General features: G+C 39.1%; 1 protein-coding gene across 1 annotated transcript in view; it reads right to left on the bottom strand.

The window, feature by feature from the left end:
- Positions 1-21,341, bottom strand: part of LOC124556853 (protein MON2 homolog) — a gene marked incomplete in the record, with an annotated part of 217,153 nt that overhangs the window by 140,490 nt on the left and 55,322 nt on the right. The window contains 6 exon segments of the mRNA XM_047130874.1: positions 399-641; positions 3,415-3,542; positions 14,043-14,168; positions 16,188-16,372; positions 16,978-17,229; positions 17,408-17,561. Of these exon segments, the coding sequence (XP_046986830.1) occupies positions 399-641; positions 3,415-3,542; positions 14,043-14,168; positions 16,188-16,372; positions 16,978-17,229; positions 17,408-17,561 (1,088 nt within the window).

The following is a 21,341-nucleotide window of genomic DNA, read 5'->3' as shown; positions in this document are numbered from 1 at the left end:
AGAAATGATTTATGGATGACTATGGTTTAAATTAATATATAATTTACTGAATCTTGCACACACTGACATCCCAGAGAAAAACTGAATTTATTCTGAATACAGCATAAATTCATGTCGTCCTGTATGTTGTGAATTTCTTAACATATGCATTACTTAACACACACAACTACATGGTTACTCATTCATGTATACCATGCTCACAACATTAGTTACTGTTTCCAAAACCATCAACTTGAGTAATAATTCAAAACATTACACATCAAGGTAGAAGATCAAAACAAGTTTTTTAATGATTTCCAACATCCAGCATTACACCTGCTAGCATCCTAGTGGTTAATGCTGAAGTGGTCTGTGATTTAACTGTGATCATATTTTGACAGATATGAGAAAGTACTTACACGATTGGAATACGCTAGCTCCATTGCCTCATGAGAAAGCTTACAAAGTGCATCAATAAGGTGATGCAAAGCAACATCATCCAAATACTGACTGGATTCAAACAATCGGCTCAGCATAGCTGAAAGGACTGGTAAATCAGCCATTACCGCTGTTGTTATTACAGCATTGGAATCAGCCGTTGTTCGGCCAGCTTTCAAACTACCACCTGTAGAAGGCTTCAGGCCCAAAATCCATACCAGATGCTGAAAAAAAAAATAATAATAATAATAATAAGCAAGTATAATTGGGAAGACAACAGCTGAATGATTGAACTGTGACACATATCCATCCAACCTACTTTACAGCAAATATCAGTTTTCTCGGGTGGTCCCTGTTTGCAGCAGGTTCCATATATAATTGACTGTTCAAAAACATTTCCAAACATAAGTAACACAAAAATTAAAATTTAAATACATTTTGTGATAAAAAGACTGGTAGAGGGCTGGGAGGAAATGTGGGGAAGCAGAGAGGGGGAGGGGGAGGGGATGGGGAAAGGGAGGGGGGCAGGAGGGAGGGGGAGGGAGGGGGAGGGAGGGGGAGGGAGGGGGGAGGGGGGAGGGGGGGGGAAGACAGAAAGAGAGAGAGAGAGAGAGAGAGAGAGAGAGAGAGAGAGAGAGAGAAAATCCAACAACGAGTAATTACATCTTTAAAAGAAAATGTTTTCCTCACAAGAAATTATACATAATTATATACTGAAAGACAGGATACTGGATGGATTGATTTTAATCCATTCAATACGGTGCACACCTGACACACTAGGAACAGTTACCACCCAATGGTGTATGGTGTCTTATCAGCCATAGCATACAGGCGATTTGTGGAGTTGGGATTTAGAAGGTCCTGTCAGCAGATAAATCCACTCACAGTTAACAGCATTTTACAATATCCTGATACACCATGCTTTCATAATAAAGCTTTGTGCAGCCAACTACTTTGTTGCAGTGGAATGACCTGCTACCATGACACTTTAGAAGGCATGGAAGTTCACCTTCAAATGTGAGATCCAGAAACCTTGCTCTGTTTTTCAGACAAAAATTCTGTCCTCCCATCTTCACATACATTGAAAGTGTAATAAATCTTAAAATTAAGATATAGAGAGTTTTTCTGAAGCAGACGCAATAACAATATTATTTGCCCATTCTTCCAACCTCTAAATTACCTCTTGGAAGTCCATAACATGAACAGAAAAGAGCACTATCGCACATGAAAATGGAGCACTGCTCTTCACATAAACAATGCATCAGCTGAAAAGTTAGCACTGCTTTAAACAGATTCTTCTGGGACACCACACACTTGCTGATAGTCTTGCAAGAAACTGCTGACTCGGTACAGGAACAGGAAACATATCAGATTTAAACTGTGACCACAAAGGCTAAGAACATGAAACAAAATATTAGGAAGAAGATAGTACTGCTGTTGTCACTGAGATGGAAAAATGTATGCACCCAGCTGCAGAAAGACTAGGGATGCATTACCAGGTCATCAGCATTATCAAACCGAAGGAAGGAAGGGTTTAATGTCCCAATGAGAATGAGATCTTTAGAGACTGAGCACAGGCCCAAATTGAGGAAGCAAACAGGCCATGCCCTTTCAAAGGAACAATCCAATCATTTACCTTAACGCTTCAGGGAAATCACAGAAAGCCACAATCTTGATGGCCAGACAGTGATTTGAATAACTGTACTCTTTCATGAGTTCCACATTTTACTACTGTGCCACCATGTTCTGTAATTTTCAAACTAAATACGTACCTGGTTCAAGTGGAAGATGAAGTGAGGTAGGAAACAGTGTGGACAAGAACTTAGCTTATGACAGAGTCAGTGACCTGAACAAGACAGCCTCTCTGACTTGTGGCATAAACACAAACTTTGTCAAGCTTTTCTAGTGTCACTACCAGCAATGTCATCATAATGCAGCAAATCCTATCAATGTAATGCTGGACATGAAACTGCTACGCTGCACTGGTATCACTTGGGGCTACTGATAGATAGAGTTTCACAAGGTAGGGCCAAAACTTGAACAGGACTGAAAAAGGAAAGTGGACTGAAGTAAGTGAAAACTTTGGGATTGTGTGTGACATCACCAAATACCTGTTGTCCTAGGTAAGATAAAAAGAACTTTTAGCATAAACTCAAACAACGTGTGGCCTTGCTTAAAGAACGTCTCCACCAACCCACAAAAGGTAGATTTCAATAAAAAAATATATTATTATTACAAAAAGTATTAGAAGGAAAAAGAAGTTCATAGGACAAGTAAAACTGGACATTATACAGGCAAACATCCCTTCATCAAAGTAGTTACTAACAGTAAATCGAAGCAATTTGAGCTTCAGTTTTCGAACAACACAATAATATGCATCACACAAGACTAGTGAGACAAAAATTCAATATTTACTTTTATCTGATGTGAAAGGGCAAGTCATTATTGTAGGACTTTCTTAAAATGTTGAGAATCGTGCATTTATGTCAAATCTGGAACACAGTATAAAGATCAGGAACATACCTCTGTGATGATAAACATTTTGAAATATGAGGTATTCAGCTGACAGAGTTAACTGAATGGGTTTAAGTGCATCAGCTACCACTCTAGGCCACTGCTTTTATATAATGGTGATACTTTATTATCAAATAATCCTCATCCACACATTCTTACCATAAACATGTTCTGCCAGCATCTCTAAGAGAAGGTTGATCAAGACTACCTACACAACAATGCAAACCCTTGCTTGGGAGTTTTTACTCGCTAGAATTGTCAGGCAATACAACATGATCATATGGTCAGTGATATAAGACATAGACAAATGCATATTTCTGGCCAAGAAACTTACCTTTAGTAGTCTGCAGAGGCATGCAAAAGAAAATAAGTATAGCTTTGTTCCTCTGCTGTACAGAAACTATTTTTCTCATACTGCTCAAAGCTATCGGTAATATTTTAAACTTACTTATGGCAATAAAACTGTGTGTGTTTAGTACGCACCTGCAATGTTGTCAGCACCAGGTGCCATGAAGTGCCTAATATACTTCCATGACAGTGAGCTACACTCAGTAAAGCTCTCATGCACTGTAGATTCTTTGCTGTCAACATGACTGGACCCTGCTGGGCACCTGAAGAGAATAAACTACGCATTTACAGAAAATGGAACATTGTTAAAATAAAATATACTGCAATAACATTAATGTATATAATTTTAATTTCATTTGTGTTTACTTATACATATTAAAAGTGTCTGTATATTAGACTGATTAAATGGTGAACATGCTTGTTTAAGAATACAAACTTTTGAATGCAAGTAGAAAAAATGTGGTAGAAATTTAACAAAAGTAAATTTTCATCCCAAAAATACTAATTTGATGACCAAATTATGACATAGCAGCACACCAATAAAAATAATAGCAACATGTGATATATGGCAGTCCCTATGATTACCTGAACAGAGATCTTCATTAAAATGTTAAAATTTATATAGGCAGTTTCAGAATTTTTTTAAAAAAATTATAAAAATATTTTATAAGGTAAAATTAATACCTCACAAAATTTATGTTCAGATAAAACAATGGTTAAAGAAGAATCAAGTAATAATATCAACTAAATAATTGCATCTGTCTTCAGAGTTTCACACCCATTACATGAAATCTATGTTAGTCTGCTGACAACTTCGTTATTATTATTATTATTCTTATTATTATTATTGTTGTTGTTGTTGTTTTAGGGTGCAAAACAGCTATGGCCATAAACATCCATTCTGTGGCTCAGTGAATGGCAAAAACAGGATTTTAAATCAGCAGCAATGGCAGCAAAACTCAAGGAGGAGGGAAACTAAAAACAGAAGGAAATCTTAGAAAAGTACTATTGAAGGGGAGTTGTTTTCCCTAAAAGGAGCTTCAAATGACCAATGTCATCTCACTAACACTTATAAACTCAAGGACGTAATCGGCTGAGCACACATCACCTGCTAAAAGGGAAGATACATCAGGCGACAGCTGTATACGGGTGCATAGTGGATTAAAATAGGGGTGTCTCACCATCCACGATTGAGAGCAGTGGGGACAAAGCAGGGGAGGATCGCCACTTAAAACATGTCGATGGCTAAAAAGACAGTGCACAGTCTGGAGTCTAGTTAAAATTATCTCCCCCCCCCAATGACGAGGCCTGGAGGAAGAGGTCCAAGCACAGGGATGAGGTTTTATGTACCATAATTTATTACCCTGAAGGGCAGACCAATGTGTGTGCCATAAAAGAGCAACACAACAACATAAAATGCTCTGTAGATTGGCAAAGGGGACCACACAAACAGCAGGTTGAGGAAGAGAGACAGCAGTCTTTGCCGCTGTATCAGCTGTCTCATTTCCACATATACCAACATGCCCTGGGATCCAGAAAATGCCACAGAGATGCCCCCCCCCCCTCCTCCCCCCATGTGGAGGCAGTCCTGAATCCGGTGGACCAGAGGGTGGAGCTTTGAGGTTGAGAAGAGAGCTGAGTGAATCCGAACACACAATATACTGGATCCGCTGATGGCAACGGATGTATTGGAGAGCCTGGAGAACAGCGTAAAGCTCCGCAGTATAAACTGAACACTGGTCGAGAAGTCGAAACCTAATAGGGGTGTCAGCAAGAATACAGTCACTCCCTATACCTTATTGGTCTTGGAACCATCAATGTAAATAAATGTGTCATCCTCCATTTGTGTGCATAGAGCAGTGAATACCTGATGTTAAACTATACGGGGAGTACTGCCCTTGGGAAGCTGACATAGGTCACAGAGAAGGCAGGTCTGGGGGGTGAAGCCAAGGTGGCATGGTACCCCCATTTGTCAAGAAAGTTTTAGGAAATAGAATGGAAAGTGAATGTAGCAGTTGACGGAAGTGGACTCCCAGTGGTAATAGAGAGGAAGGGCTGCCTGCATACCCTAAATTCAAGGAGGCGTTGAAAAAAAGGGCATGGGTCAGATGAGCAGGCATGGAAGACAGACGACTAGCATAATGACTCAGAAGGACAGCTGACCGACTGGACAGCGGAAGTCCATAAGTCTCAGCGTAAAGACTCTCCATGGGGCTAGTGTAATAAGCTCCAGATGCTAAATGCAATCCACAGTGGTGGAGAGAATCTAGATGCTGAACAATAGACGGCCATGCAGAGGAGTAAAATATGCTTTCATAGTCCAATTTTGAGCACACTAAGGTGTGATGTAGGCGGAGGAGGACCACTTAGAACATGGAGGGTGTTGAGGGATCACAGACAGTGAGCCAAAAGATATGAAACATGGGAAGACCAGCAAAGTTTCCTGTCAAACATAAGTCCCAAGAATTTGGCAACATCCGCAAATTGAAGGTCAACAGGGCCTAGATGTATGGAAGACGGATAAAACATCGTACAATGCCAAAAATTTACACAGACAGTCTTACTGGGAGAAAATTGGAAGCTGGTTTCGATGCTTTATGAGTGGAGGTAATCGAGACATTCCTGAAGACATTGTTCAAGCAGGCTGATCCGTTGAGAGCTGTGGTAGATTGCAAAATCGTTGACAAAGAGGGAGCCCAAGACATCAGGAAGGAGACAATCCATAATTGGATTTATGGCGATGGAAAACAGTATAATACTTAGTAAGGAGCCCTAGGGCATTCCGTTTTCTTGGGAGAAAGTACGGGATACAGTAGTGTTCACCTGCACCTTAAATGTGCACTCTGTCATAAATTCACGGAGGAAGAGGGGTAGTCGACCTCAAAAGCCCCAAGAGAACAGGGTGTGGAGGATGCCTGTCCTCCAACAGGTAAACAGGTATCGTATGCCCTCTCCAGATCAAAAAATATAGCTACTGTTTGGCGTTTCCTCAGAAAATTGTTCATGACATAAGTGGAGAGAGCAACAAGATGGTCAACTGTGGGATGATGCTTTTGGAAACCACACTGGACAGTTGTTAAAAGGTTTCGGGACTCCAGTCACCAGCCTAAACGGCAATTTACCAAACGCTCCAAAACCCTACAAACACTACTCCTGAGAGAGATTGGGCGATGGTTGGAGGGGAGATGTTTGTCCTTCCAGGTTTTGGAACAGGAATGACAATAGCTTCTCCCCATCTTCTGGGAAAGGTACTGTCAATCCAAAGTCAATTATAAAAGCGAAGGAGGTGGCACAGACTAAGGTATGATAGATGCAGCAACACTTGGACATGGATACCACCCAGTCCTGGAGATGAGTGAGAGGAGGAGAGTGCATGTCTGAGTTCCTGCATAGAAAGAACAGCATTATAGCTTTCAAGATTTTGAGAGGAGAAAGTGAGAGGTCACTCTTCTGCTACCTACTGACAACTGCCTACTGTCAAGATACTATGATAGAACCTACAGTGCATTAATAACATAACTCACAGTCATGGTTATAATAATAAAATCATATTCAATTAAGGCATTTAATCACAATTCATGTGTATAGTGCGGTAGAAAGCATGATAATAATTTGAAGAATAACAGGTCCTATAGTGGATTGTGCAGCCTATTACTACTAATTTTAAAATATATGAAGTACATGGAAAATAGAAAAAAATAAGAAAAAGAAAGAGTAGAAAATAGGAAGAGATATGAGTTAGGTCCAAATCATAGAGCACTGTAGTTGTGGCCTTGGAACATACACTGACTCTATATCCTACAGCTAGTTGTCTACATTCTATTAATATTTCCACTTTTATGTTGTCCTGTAGATGTGGATAAGGCTCTGAAGATCTGGAGCTTTTGCTTAGGTTTTTTGTTAGTACTAAGGAACATTAAAGCTACAATGGTAATTCACATCGAAGATATTGTATAGTTACTGTCTTTATAACAATAATACTATTCTTATATTACTAGTTGTTTATACCTAGGTACAGGGTGGTGCACAAAATGTGTTAGCAATTGATTCTTTCACAATTTACGATGCACATTAGATATCCTGCTGGGATCTCTACAGCAGTACCAGCAGAGCTTGGAAAAACAAATGAGTTACGAAATGACGTGTAATTCACAATACTGCCACTAGGAGACTAGTAAGCAGCAATGGCTGACAATGGAAGACTGACGACACAGCAACAATCGGAAATTGTGTTACTTTTTCAAGAAAAGAAAAGCCTTGTTGTGACTCAGAGGCATTTTCGACAACAGTTTAGCACACGATGGGTCCCTTGCAAGAAGATCATCCACAGGTTGTACGATAAATTTGTACAGGATGGAACAGTATTGGAAGTGAAGCGACCTCAGCGTAAGCCTGTTTGTTTGCCGGAGAATATTGAAGCGGTATAAGTTGCTGTACAGAGAAGTCCCGGGAAATCATGTAGATAGGCAGCACTGCAACTGGGAATATCCAGACACTCTGTTCAACACATTCTTAAAAGTGACCTCCATATGTACCCATACAATATGACCTGTGCACAAAAGCTCACTGAAGAACACAAGCAGCAGAGACTACTCTTTGCTCAGTGGGTGGAGGATAGGGGAGAAACTCTCAACAACGTTTGGTTTTCAGACGAGGCGCATTTTCATTTAGACGGTGTGGTTAACAAACAAAATGTACATTTTTGGGCCACTGAAAACCCACAAGTGCTTCATGAACGACAACATCATGCTCCAAGGATTACAGCATGCGCAGCAATTTCCAGTCATGGACTTATTGAACCCTTTTTCTTTGAAGAAACTGAACAGCGAGCGTTATTTGAGCATGCTTCGCAATAGCTTCATTCCACAGCTTCTTGCTGCTGCCTTGCCCTTCAACACGCAGTGGCTTCTGCAAGATGGAGCAAGGACACATACTGCAAACACTGTGTTGGAGTTTTTACACGAGCATTTCGACATGCAGATCATTTCACTCAGGTTTCCAGGTCACTTCAATGACGGACAAAATTGGCTGCCCAATAGTCCAGACCGCAATCCATGTGACTTTTTTCTTTGGGGGTACCTAAAGGAAAAAAATTTCCCAAAACGTCCACATGATTTAATGGAGCTCAGAAGACGTATTCTTCAAGCTTGCACTGAAATTACGGAAGACATGTGCCGTAGGGTAATCACTAACTTCAGTGTTCATTTGAAGTAAGTTAGGAAATGAAATGGTGGACATATTGATCATGTGCTGAGTTAGAACAAATCTCCATGGACGGCTCTTCATTGTAGTATACGTTCCTTTCAGATTGTATTGACAAGAAAGTTTACATTTAAAAGAAAGTAACACATTTCGTACGCCACCCTGTATTTAACCCATGCCTGACGTGGGAACAGCATCTCTCTTTTCTTTCAATTGGGTACTGTTAGAATTCTGAAGATGTGGATACCTTAAGGACAGTACACATGTTGTATGCTGACTGCACGAAAGTATGTGCACACCCCACCAGCACAGACAAGTCACAATATGTGGACCAAAAATTTACATGAATATGGAAGCTGGAGTGGTAAGGTTGAGCAACATTGGTCCAACCAGTGGGTCCTTATCACATCAGCACAAGATACCTTTGGTGCGTTGATCGAAAAACTTCCGTAAATCAGGCATGCAGCATGTGTCTGACACACTTTTGTCCAGCCTAATGGTGCTCGTCTTTTAATACACACTGAATTCTAAAACAGCTGAAATGCATCAGTGCTTTGGAGGTTCACAGCAGAATTTATTTACGAAAAGTTTAAAGCATGGAATGCAGTCAATAGGAGTCAGTAGCTCACAATTATTTAACCCTCCTAATACCGTGGGGTCTGTAATGACCCCAGGCAGTAATTTTCTGTAAAATATACCTTATTTCTTATTCCCAAAAATTATGAAAAATTCGGAATTTTCCTGAATTAAGTAATGGGTTCGTAATATATTAATATAACTTTTTGAAAATATTTAGTTTTGCAGAAAATCAAGAGAGAACCACTGAATACCATTGGGGTTAAATGCGACCCCATTTCTCTCTTGCGGTATTATTACCCAATAATACTACATTGAATCCATAGGTGTTGCTGTATTTCCTTTGTTTTATTCTTGTAAATATTGTTGTAACGTGTGATTGTTGCCAATACTTTATAAGCCAACAGTTCAGTTATTTGTTCCATACAAGTGGAGACTACTATTGTGTGTGTTGCATTTAGTGGAAAATGTCTCCTTTCCGAAGATGAAGTGCTTGAAATATTACTGCAGGATAATCCTCTATCTGGAGAATCAAATAGTGATATCAGCGATATAGTTTCTGATGTCTCATGCAGTGATGGAAAAATGGACATCTTAGATGAGATTATTCCTCAATCAGACGGAAGTTCAGAAGAAGACTTGGACAGCTCAGATGTCCAGCCTGAATGGGAAGTAACACATGTTTCTGACTGTTATATATAAGTTCATATGTTTGTAAATGTGCATTAGGGTCTAGCACCAACATATACCCTTTGTACTTTATATATTTTTTTATTTTGTGTAGGTCTAAAAACAAAGAAGAATTGTGGCACAAACACAAGTTGAGAAGAGCTTGTGGAAGAGAAGAGAGATGGAACATAATGCGAGTAAAGCCTGGTCCAACAAAATTCGCAGTGAAAAATGTAGACTCCATAGAATCAGCTTTCAGTTGTTTCTTAGGAGAAACATTGTTGATGTAATTCTAAAATGGACTAACAAAGAGGATAGTCTTGTTTCCGGTAGTAAATGGAAACGAGTAGATGCCATTGAACTGAAATGCTTTATCGGTGTCTTGATCCTAGCAGGTGCTTACAAGGCCCATAATGAAGCAGTTACACATCATCTATGGAACAAAGAGGATGGTAGACCCATTTTTAGTGAAGCAATGGCTACAAATCACTTTACGCAAATTTCAAGGTGCATCCGATTTGATGATGCAGATGTGAGACGTCACAACCGTGCTCCTGACAAGTTGGCTCCCGTTAGAGAAATATTTGAAATGTGGTTACACACATTTCAAGAAGCATATGTTCCTCACAGCAACATAACAATTGATGAACAACTTGTAGTATTTTGTGGTAGATGTCCATTTCGGCAATATATTCCTTCAAAACCAGGAAAATATGGGTTGAAATTATGGGCTGTATGTGATAGTGCAACGTCTTACATTCTCAATCTCCAAACTGGTCGACAAGAAAATGAGTCTCGTGACGTTGGTCAAGGCAAGAGTGTTGCTTGAGATATGGTGAAAGGCTTAGAAAACAATGGCAAAAATGTAACAACTGACAATTTTTTCACTAGCATTAGTTTGGCGAGAGAACTCCTGAAAATCAGTCACACACTCTTAGGAACAATTAGAAAAATAAAGGAGAACTACCAAAAGCTTTCACTCAGACCAAAGGTCGAGTCAAATATTCATCTATTTTTGGATTCCAAGAGCATGCTTCAATTGTTTCATATTGTTCGAAAGTGGGAATGCATTTATCAAATGGCTACATCTTACAACAGACTGGGCAGAAAGGACCAAGTACAAGAGACGGGCATTTCTCATAGAATTAGGAAAGGAGCATGTCAGAAGAAAGCCAGACAAAATTATTTCACCAGTACTTCCAACAACAGTACAGACAAAAAAAAAAAGGAGAGGAAGGTGTGCATCTTGTAAATGGTCTGAGGATAGAAAATTCACCAATAAATGTTCAAAATGTGAATGTTCTGTGTGTAAAAACCACTCTGCATATTATTGCTGTAAGTGTAACGCGTCATAAATGTCAATTCGGAATTTAATCAAAAATGTTTCTAGTTTCATGAGAGTCGTTTGTAAATTTTATGGTGATAAATAATTTAAAAAAATATGCATTTTAATTTAATTTAATGTCTCTGACATCATGTTTTCGATTGTGGAAAAAATAGGAAATGTGATTTTATTCTACCATTATTAAAATTATCCTTAATAAAAAATAAATTCCGTTGGGGTCACTAAAGACCCCAATGGTACCCAGTGTAACAAAAAATACTCGGTATTAGGAGGGTTAACAGAGAAAATGATAGCACTTGATCCTGCAATGAATGGGGAAATAACAACAACAACAACAACAACAACAACAACAATCACTGCAGACTGTATACAGTAAAGAATTAACCAAGTAACAAAATCCTCTTGACCTGAGATACATCTTGATTCCATGAAATCTTCCATCAGAGCAGTGCATACAACTTTGTAACTGTTTGGTATAATTTTGCTCAGTTCTTGCTTGGACAGTATGATCGAAAATTCCAAATCTTTATAACTTCTTCCTGTTACCAGGAGACATAACGTCACTATCAACATACTTCAAAGTGAAACTGCTTTCCACATACAATTATTCTGTTGTATCGTGCAAAGAATTACAAGCTTCGACAAATAATTGTATGTTTGTATTTGTATTCTAAAATAATTTTGCCAATCTTCTGGTGCACTGCGTAAATTGAGAAGTAAAATGAGTAGTGAACACTGAGCAAAGAAGATTGATACCTGGCAGGCAAACAGGCAGTAGACAAACTGTGTCATATTGAAACACAAATTTGCAGCGATTTATAGTTTGTATAGACATCTGAACAGGTAAATCATAGCATATGGACCAGCCTTAACAATGAAGATATGAGTACCACAGCCATAACGTCATCACTGAATACTTCACTTTCACTATCTGATGATTCCTCTTCTCTTGTATTCACTGAAGGAACCTACTCCTTTTTTACACCAACCACACACACTGGGAAGCCTGCAATGACACTGACAAAATTTCAAATGTTGTTCAGAGACATTTTTTAGGTATTTTGGTACAAAGGACCAAGAGAGTCTGATAGACTGTTACAAAGTAACTGCATTTTGTTCAATTCTTTTCACCCATTTACATTTGTATCTGTATTGCACTGAAAACATCTGCTCAACAGTTCAAATTTCGACAGTATGGGCTGCATTATTGCTTAGAAACAAACTTGTTCTCTCACTGATGGTACTTTCTGTTGGTAACAGTTACGTACACATGACTCCTTACCCTCTAGCTTGCATTCAGTAGTGTTCCGTTCTGTGTTATTTGTATGTTACCAGTGATACACAGCTGTCTGGATAAGTCTGCTGATGAAAACTTTTCAGATATGCACCTCATAAGTGGGTTAAGAGTAGCCCAATGACGCTATGCTGAGCTGTTCCCACAGCAACTGCATGTTTTGTGTTGTACATTCTGATGATTGAATATTACATAATTTATTACTACATAACAAGCCACTGGAGACCAAGAGGGCCTTATACCAAAATACTCTGAAAATTGTTCTAGATCTCCATCTCGATACATACATACACCACAAGTCACCGTACAGTGCATGGTGGAGGGTACCATATATCACTACCAGTCATCTCCTTTTCTGTTCCACTCAGAAATAAGAGCAAGAGAAACACAAGTTTATAAGCCTCTGTAGGAGCCCTAATGTCTCTCATGACATTATCATTATGGTCCTTAAGCAAAATGTACATTGGCAGCAGCAGAATCTTTCTGTAGTCAGCTTGAAATGCCTCACAAAACAAAAAGAGCATCATCTTCCCTCCAGGGACTGCTATTTGAGTTTACTAAATACCTCCATAATTCTATCATGCTGACTGAATCTTTTAGTGACAAATTTCGCAGCATGCCTCCGAATTGCTTTGATGTCTTATTTTAATCCGACCTGGGGAGGATACCAAACACTCAAGCAGTAATCAAGAATGAGTCGCATTAGTGTTCTATATGCCCTCTCCTTTATAGATTAACTACACTTATTCTTGCGATAAAATGAAGTAGACTGTTCGCCTTCCCTACTGTCAACCTGATGTGCTCATTCCATTTCATATTGCTTTGCGACATTTCACTGGATATTTAATCAATGTGACTCTGTCAAGCAGCACCCTACTCAGGCTGGATTTAAACATTACAGGATATTTTTTTCTACTCCTCCACATTAACTTACATTTTTCTAAATTTAGAGTAAGCTGCCATTCATCACACTAAATATAAATTCAGTCCAAGTCATCTTGTATCCTCGTACAGTCACTCAATGATAAAACTTTCCCATACACCACAGCATCGTTAGCAAACACTTGTAAACTGTTGTTCACCCTGTCTGTCAAATTATTTATGTACATAGAGAATAAGAGTGCTCCTGCCACACTTCCCTGGAGTACTCCAGACGATACCCTTGTCTCTGATGAACACTCATTGCCGAAAACTACATACTGTTTTCTGTTACTTAAAAAGTCTTCAAGCCACTCGCAAATCAGGGAACCTAATCGGTATGCTCGGACCTTCGTCAACAGTTTGTAGGGGAGCACCATGTCAAACGTTTTCTGGAAATCTAGGAATATGAAATCTGCCTTTCGCCCTCCCTCCACAGTTTATAGGATCCCATGTGTGAAAAGGGCAAGTCAAGTTTTTCACAAGTGATGCTTTCTAAATCTGTGCTGATGTGTAGACACAAGCTTATCTGTCTCAAGGCAATTTATTACATTCAAACTTAGAATGTGTTCCAGAATTCTGGGGAGTGAGTGAGTGAGTGAGCGAGCAGGAGGGGGAGGAGGAGGAGGAGGAGGAGGAGGAGGAGGAGGGGGAGGGGGAGGGGGGAGAGAGGGGGGGGGGCGGAGAGAGGTGAAATGCAAAAATCACATGTATAAGATTTGTAACCCACTAGCTACAAGCTAACAACAAAAGCCTTACCAATGGGTAAAGATGCTGTAGGCAATGGAGTTCCCACTGCTACCACTTGCTGTCTGAAGTCAGTTTCATTGTAAGCACTGACATTGTACTGGGAATTCATATCCTGGCTGCTAGTGCGGGAATGACCTGCAATTTAAAGAAACTTTTATAAGATTATGAATGTGTTGCTCATGTTAACACTGAAAATCAATTAAGTATCAGTATGAGAGATTAAAAAAGTTTAATAGTGCACTTTACTTTCAAAAAATTAAGTACACAATACTTACAGTTTCTGGCATTAAATATGTTACATTGTTTCTGTACATTCCTGCTCACTCTCTGTTATTTCAAATGTTAATAGAAGGAGTCTGGAGATAAGCTAATCATCCTGTTAATCATTGTAAATCTATCACTTGTATAACTGAACACACTATAGGATTTGCGTAGCATAGTATCACATCTACCTGACTATAAGACGACCCTAAGTGCAATGTGGTCCCATGCTATTTTGAACAGACTTTTTGAGAATTTTCTTACCACTAACAAATTCAAAACAATCAAAATAGCAAAGCATAAAATATATGCTGTTGTCTATGATTAATATTATTCCACTCTGGTCTCAATTGATATGAAAAAAGAAGTAAACTTCAAAGCACCACAATCGCTTTAGTAGAGCATTTATTCAGATTATCGGTTTTGGCAAAATTACGTTGCCATCTTTGGATATTACATGCCACACTTCAGAGTATCTCGTCCACATGCACAATAATTTGTGTCACACAGTACACAGTCCAAGAATACAGATGGCATAGTGTATTGGCATGTCAAAGGTAAAACAATCATTGTATAAAATATTATACACAGTGCACTAAATATGTATACTCCATACTTTCTTAAAAGCTGCTTATAGATTGCATTGTGTATGATATTTTATGTAATGATTGTTTTTGCTTTGCTATGCCAATGTACTATACCTTGCATGTTCTTGGAATGTCTATTATGTGTGACAAATTATTGTAGACATGGATAAGATGCTCTGCATCGTAATACATAAAATACGTAGACGGCAACATAGTTTTGTTGAAACTGCTTATCTGAATAAACGCTCCACTAAAGTGAACATGGCATTTTGAAGTCTTTTATATCCATTTTCGTTTGATGTTCTATCAAAATAGACTAGTGCCTGATCAGAGTTACTTGCTTCAATAAATTTGTTGCAAGGTTCTGAAGTTGAGAAATCGAAAGCAACCACTCTGCTGGAAAATTATCTGGTAAAGCAACTGTGGAAGACATAAAATTTTGGCCATGTAAAGCCTCCAGATTTTCTTCAGCACTGCCAGTGTTCAGTACTCAACCCCAAACAACCCGAATTTCTATGTATAAGCACTCTGTTTCAAGGTACTAGCATTAATTTTCTTCAAGATACTACTTCTGCTATGACATATCTAGCATTATAGTTGCCAGGTCTTGACTCCTATAATTATTTTACATCTGCCTGAAGATAAAATGGTAATCAAGTGTTTACTGCACTGTCAAGAGATGCAGACATAGCATAAGTAACTAGATCCCATCCACATAACATTTTTTCCCATGAAGTAAATGTACAATGTACTGATACTCATATTGCACAGCACATATATTATGTGGAAAATAATGCATCTGCATACCCCTCACAGTCAGTTTTTTAATTAAAACTATTGAAATTGTTTATTGGGTTTACTGCAGACCATGCAATCAATTTAATATAGGATCTCTTCACTAGTTTATATGCATTATATTGCTTGTGTTGAGAAACAGATACTAGTGTGTGCATGGAGCACTGATTTGCCAGAAGTCTTTAAGCAGACATTTCACATATACTACTGTACTTTCACACCTGACAATAACAGCAACATACGGAGTTCTAGTTATCACAGTTATTTCAACCCATTCGTCCATCCGGTCTGATATTCTGAGAACGAATGTTTCATTCATTCAGTGAAAAAGAAAGAGAATTGTGCCAGTTACAATTCCACAGAAAATTCATATGTATTTCTTAAGTTAGATAATGATCTTGTGTACAACTTTTCTGGATACACTGAGAGAAAAAGGAGTTTTAGCAAATGTTACTTATTACTTTAAAAATAACTGCTATGTGAAATAAAATAATGAAATTTTTGTTCTTACCCCTTCCAGATCCAGCTCCTTGTGGTGCAGAATTTAGAATTGTCAGTGCATAATGCGGTGGCAATGAAGCTTTGCAGATTGCAGTAATGAAAGCATCTCTCGGTATCTGTAAATCCAGCATTCCACACAGACTGGCAAATGTCTGAATCGCTTTTAAGACATTTTCGGAAGCAGATTCATCAGTACTGAAACAACAATTGGAGATAGTTTTCAGTAACAGTCATGTTTAAAAGTGCAATTGTATCACAACAGGACTGGCACTCTAACACTAACACACACACACACACACACACACACACACACACACACACACACACAGATTTGTCGCTGCACACATACTGCAGCACTGAGCACACCTACTTGTTATCTTAACATTTATGCTACTTGTTATCTTAACATTTATGTATTCCTGTCAGCTGGCTGCACTGTTTCTTGTTGGTTATTGTATGTACTACACCTAGCTCCACATTCATGCTGGGATGTTTAAAACATAAAACAGGTTTTCCATAGACCACATGATAATTTGTAACAGATCTTTATCAAATATTCCTCTCTCACATAACTGTATAATTTGTTTGTCATATAGTGTTTCATTTAATGGTATGCAAATATCAAAGAGTCTGCTTCGTACTTCTGCATTTTGATACCTTCATTATATCTTGCTCTATGCAGAGAAACCTTGGACGACAATAATAAGTTCCTTGAATATAACAATGGACTTATGCACCTAAAAATTTGAAAGTTTTTTAATTTTTAAAATGAATATGTGTAGCAGCAACTTACAACTTACCTAGCATCTATCAGGGGACTGAGTGCCGCTAGCAGACCACACCAACTAGAATTTATAAGCTGGCAATGAAGAACTTTTTCCTCTTCTGACCCACTGTACTTTCCTGGTGCAGGCTGTTCTTCGACTGCAGGTGGTGTACCTTCTATTATGATTGCAACAGAACGGATTATATCCAAGAGGCAAGCATATGCCACAGATATGCCATACCCATCTGGAATCACTGGTGGTTCTATTTTATCCAGCATTTCAAGGCTGGAAAGTATATTTAGAGCTACATGTTAACCAATAGATTGTATGAATAATCCACAGTGATTTTTTTTCCTTTAGAAAAAGGTAAGAGTTAAATCAAAAACAGTGCCGCAATCAGGTCCACTGTTAGGTAAAATATGGATACTAACAAGAAACAAACAGCATGCTTTGGAGTACTCACTATGTTGCTCTTGCCTGCCCACTTGAGAAGGTAGCTACGACAGGGAGCCATACTCCTCTAGAGAAGAATCCGGGCTGTGGAGACACCCCAGGTCCCACTGGCATACCTGCTAGCAGTGCAGGCGGCTGGCCCTGAGCAACAGGCACTGCTGCACCTGCCAAATGTTCAGGCTTATATCAATAAACTAACACTGTTGTAACAATACATATTTAAATATTACATGCATAGTCTGCTACATTAAAAATTTAAATCAGGCATCAGTAATTGCAGCTCTACAATTGATGACAACATGATTTGAAGAGAACTTTCATATCTGTAACCAAGTCACTATTCTTTTGTTCAGTTAGCAAACAAAACAGGAGAGCAACGCACTTCAGAATGGCTAGAAATGAAAATATTTTAGCATTTAAAACACATGTCCATATGCCATATGGGCCTGCACACCTCTGATGAACCAGTTTGTGCCCCTATGTTGTACAAGTCAGAGAGTACCTGCTGCCTCATGGATATTTAGTGTGCCACCAAAACTGCTTTGGGTTATAATATGGAAGCAGTTCCTTTTTCTGTAACTAGAGGGCTGCACTTAATGAGCATTGCACTTTCGTAGTTATTTAAAGAGTTACAAAGAGACCCCCCTCTGCAATTCACTCGCAGGTAGGTATGCAGTTAGAAGTGATGCACAAGCTGTTGGAGCCAGAGGGCTTTGATGTTTTACATGAGGGATCAGAATTGTAAATAGAAGATGCAGGCAGAGATTATTCATACTTTCAAGACATGCATTTGTCTATATTTCAGTTCCCTTTTTAGCAAGTAGTTTAATCCCACTTTTGCGCTGACAGTAGCATTTACAAATCTGTTTCCTTTTGTGTTCTCAGAGTACTGATGCAAGCAGTCTAAAAGATGTCTTAACTTAAGTAGTCTGTAGTGAAGTTACATAAAATTAACTTTTTTTCGTATTATTACGCATACGTGTGTCTTCAAATCAACAAAATTCTGATTACTGGTTAACAGACTAGTTTCTGTAACTAGAGTTTGTTAGTAAATTGCCAAATCACAACTGAACTTATGCTACAGATGGACCACCAAAATGATCATGACATGTTCCTGGGCACATTAAGTGTTCCCACTGCTCTCATCATATAAAGGTACGTAATGCATCCAGGTACACTATCGAGCATAATTATTTTGGTGGGACAGGTGTTATAGTGTAAGGAGGCATAAATTTGCAAGTAACCTCCAAGTCTTTGATCACTCTGTAGTCAACATTATTGTGGCACTGTACTCCTTCCCTGTGTGTATCTTTTCAGGGTTGCGTTTGGCACTGATTTCATTTTTATTAATCACAATGAACAACCTCACTGAAGTGAGGTGGTAGAGAAGCTCTTGAAACAGGAGAATATTCAACAAATGGCCTGGCCTGCACATTCACCCCCCCCCCCTCCCCCTCCACCACAACCACCGGCCTGCTACATAAATCCCATTGTGCTTGTGGGATGCGATGCGGAAGACATCGCAACATATACACACGCACAAACAGTCATCCTGCAGTTGCGAACTGCACTGGACGAGGAATGAAATGCCCTACCACAAGAACTCATTACCAACCTTGTGGCAAACATGCGAGCACATTGCAGAGCATCCCTGGTGATCACACATCGCATTAAGAACCATGTCCCACCTTTTGTAATGTCCAGGGGACCACCATACATCATGGTGACTTCAGTGTAACTATTCTCTTTTAATTTCTGTTCATCTCATTTTGTACTTTCTTCAGTTATCTTCTATACTATATTTTAGCAGCTCTTTCTATGTAGGGTCCAAGTTTCATCAAGCAATTAGTTGGCATGCAAAAGTTACTTTCGTCCCTAAGTTTCACATAACAGTGTATTTATACATATACAGAATATTACTGCAAATTACAATATCTGATAAATAAGAACGTCCCAGAACCTTTGAGAAATCAGATATGTTAAATCAAACACCTACAGAAAGCAGGAATCAAACCACTGAGCTGCACATCACCAGCTGGCAACTACAATCTCTACACCACAGTGTGTGATATGGTTCTTGTGGACCTGAGTTGCTTCAACAACTGCTGCAGATAATTTTTGGAAAATAAATTTAGTACAATGCTGACACATCTACACTATTTGCATCCTGTTCTAAATACGTATGTATCCCAGATGGTAATTAGTAGATTTGTGCCTTCCCTTGGATGACTGAAATATCAATTGTTTTTATTTTAGGCCCATCTTTGACACTTACCTCCATTCAGATAATCTCACAGTATGACTGCAATTACCTTATTAGACACTGTGGAGTAAGAGGATATTAAACAAATGGACTGATCTGCCTGTCCCCCATACTCCCCCCCTCCCCCCCCCCCCCATTTAAATCCCATCGTGTGTATGTGGAACATGGTGACGAGACATCACAACACATCCACACATCTTTGGTGTACATACAACCTACCTGCCCTATATACATTCAATTCACAATTTAATATTTCTCTTCTGTTTATTTCTGGTTTCAGCAGCTTTCTGCGCCAAGTTTTATGTCCAGAGGGTTAATATTAATGGATGAAAAATTCTGAGACCTTATCCTAATGCTTCTGTGATTCTATTTTAGTTTTCTGACCTGTAAAATTTACAGCACCTTATTGTTCATCTGATATACAGAGAGGGTCCTCCAACATAAAACACCCGGTGAGTTGCTTCCAGAGTGTAGTGCATGGTTAATGTATACACAGAGAAAACATAATTCTCCACTCAATGAGAATCCACAGGGCCTATGATTTAAGGCTTCCATCCTGTTACGAACCAGGAGATGATTGAATTGATTCACTCCCACATTAAGTGATAGACAGTCAAGACTGTACAACAAAAATCAGGTTTTCAAAATGCCAATACCAGTTATAAAACGCACACAAATGTATGCTGTTTGTATTTCATTGCCATGTTTAAGATGGTGTTATGCATTTAAGGCCTTAATTTATCAACAAATGACCATTCAGAGTTTAATATTGCACTGACTTTTTATGCTGACGATATCAGTTCTGACATGACATCAAAGTGTGACATTCTGCAGACTGTTACTGAGGTTTCACTTCTGTTACCAGAGGATTGATCAGTGAAGGACAAAGAATTGTAGTGCAATTAGAATGTGATCAACTGTGAATCCCACCAGAAAGGACAAAGTGCCCCCCCCCCCCTCCCCCCAACGTGCATCAGCAACAGTGTAAGATGAAGTAGCTACAGAAAATAAATAGTCAACACACAAATATTTATAAACCAGTCCTGCAACAGTTAATGAATTGTGTGTCCCTTGCCTAATGGGAAACAATTCTTGGGGAAAGGATAGCAGTTATCAATATGAAGGTACTGTTGGTGGTCTGTACATGAAAAAGTTTGTCCTTTAATGAAGATTTTGCAGTGATGATCAATCCCTTTCCAAAATGCTGAAAGTCTGTTTGAGGCTTTCATAAAGAGGCTCTACTATCCCCCCTCCCCCTTTTACCTGCCAGCCTACTCCACCAACAGATATTATATGGCATATTCACACATGCTTCTAATTCTCCAGCCACTTCCAGTAACCAGCATTATCCAATACCACCCCCCCACCCCCCCCACCCCCAGACTGAAACAACTTATCCACATCCTCCAGCAGGGCAGGGCCCTTGACTACCTTTAATCATGCCTTGAAAAGGAGGAACAGTTTCCCCACCATCCTTGACACCTACCCCACAGTAGTATTTAACTGCATCCCCAATCCACAAAATATCATTGTGCATCCTTAACCCACACCTACCCCACCCAGCCCCTTGCCACATCCACAGCAAAGGCTCTGAGCACTATGGGACTTAGCAGCTATGGTCATCAGTCCACAGCAAAGACTCACGTATTAGAGCTGTCACATGCGCCTAACAAGCTCATCA

This window comes from Schistocerca americana, chromosome X (assembly GCF_021461395.2).
Source record: "Schistocerca americana isolate TAMUIC-IGC-003095 chromosome X, iqSchAmer2.1, whole genome shotgun sequence".
NCBI lineage: Eukaryota > Metazoa > Arthropoda > Insecta > Orthoptera > Acrididae > Schistocerca > Schistocerca americana.
This window is presented reverse-complemented; position numbering and strand designations above follow the sequence as displayed.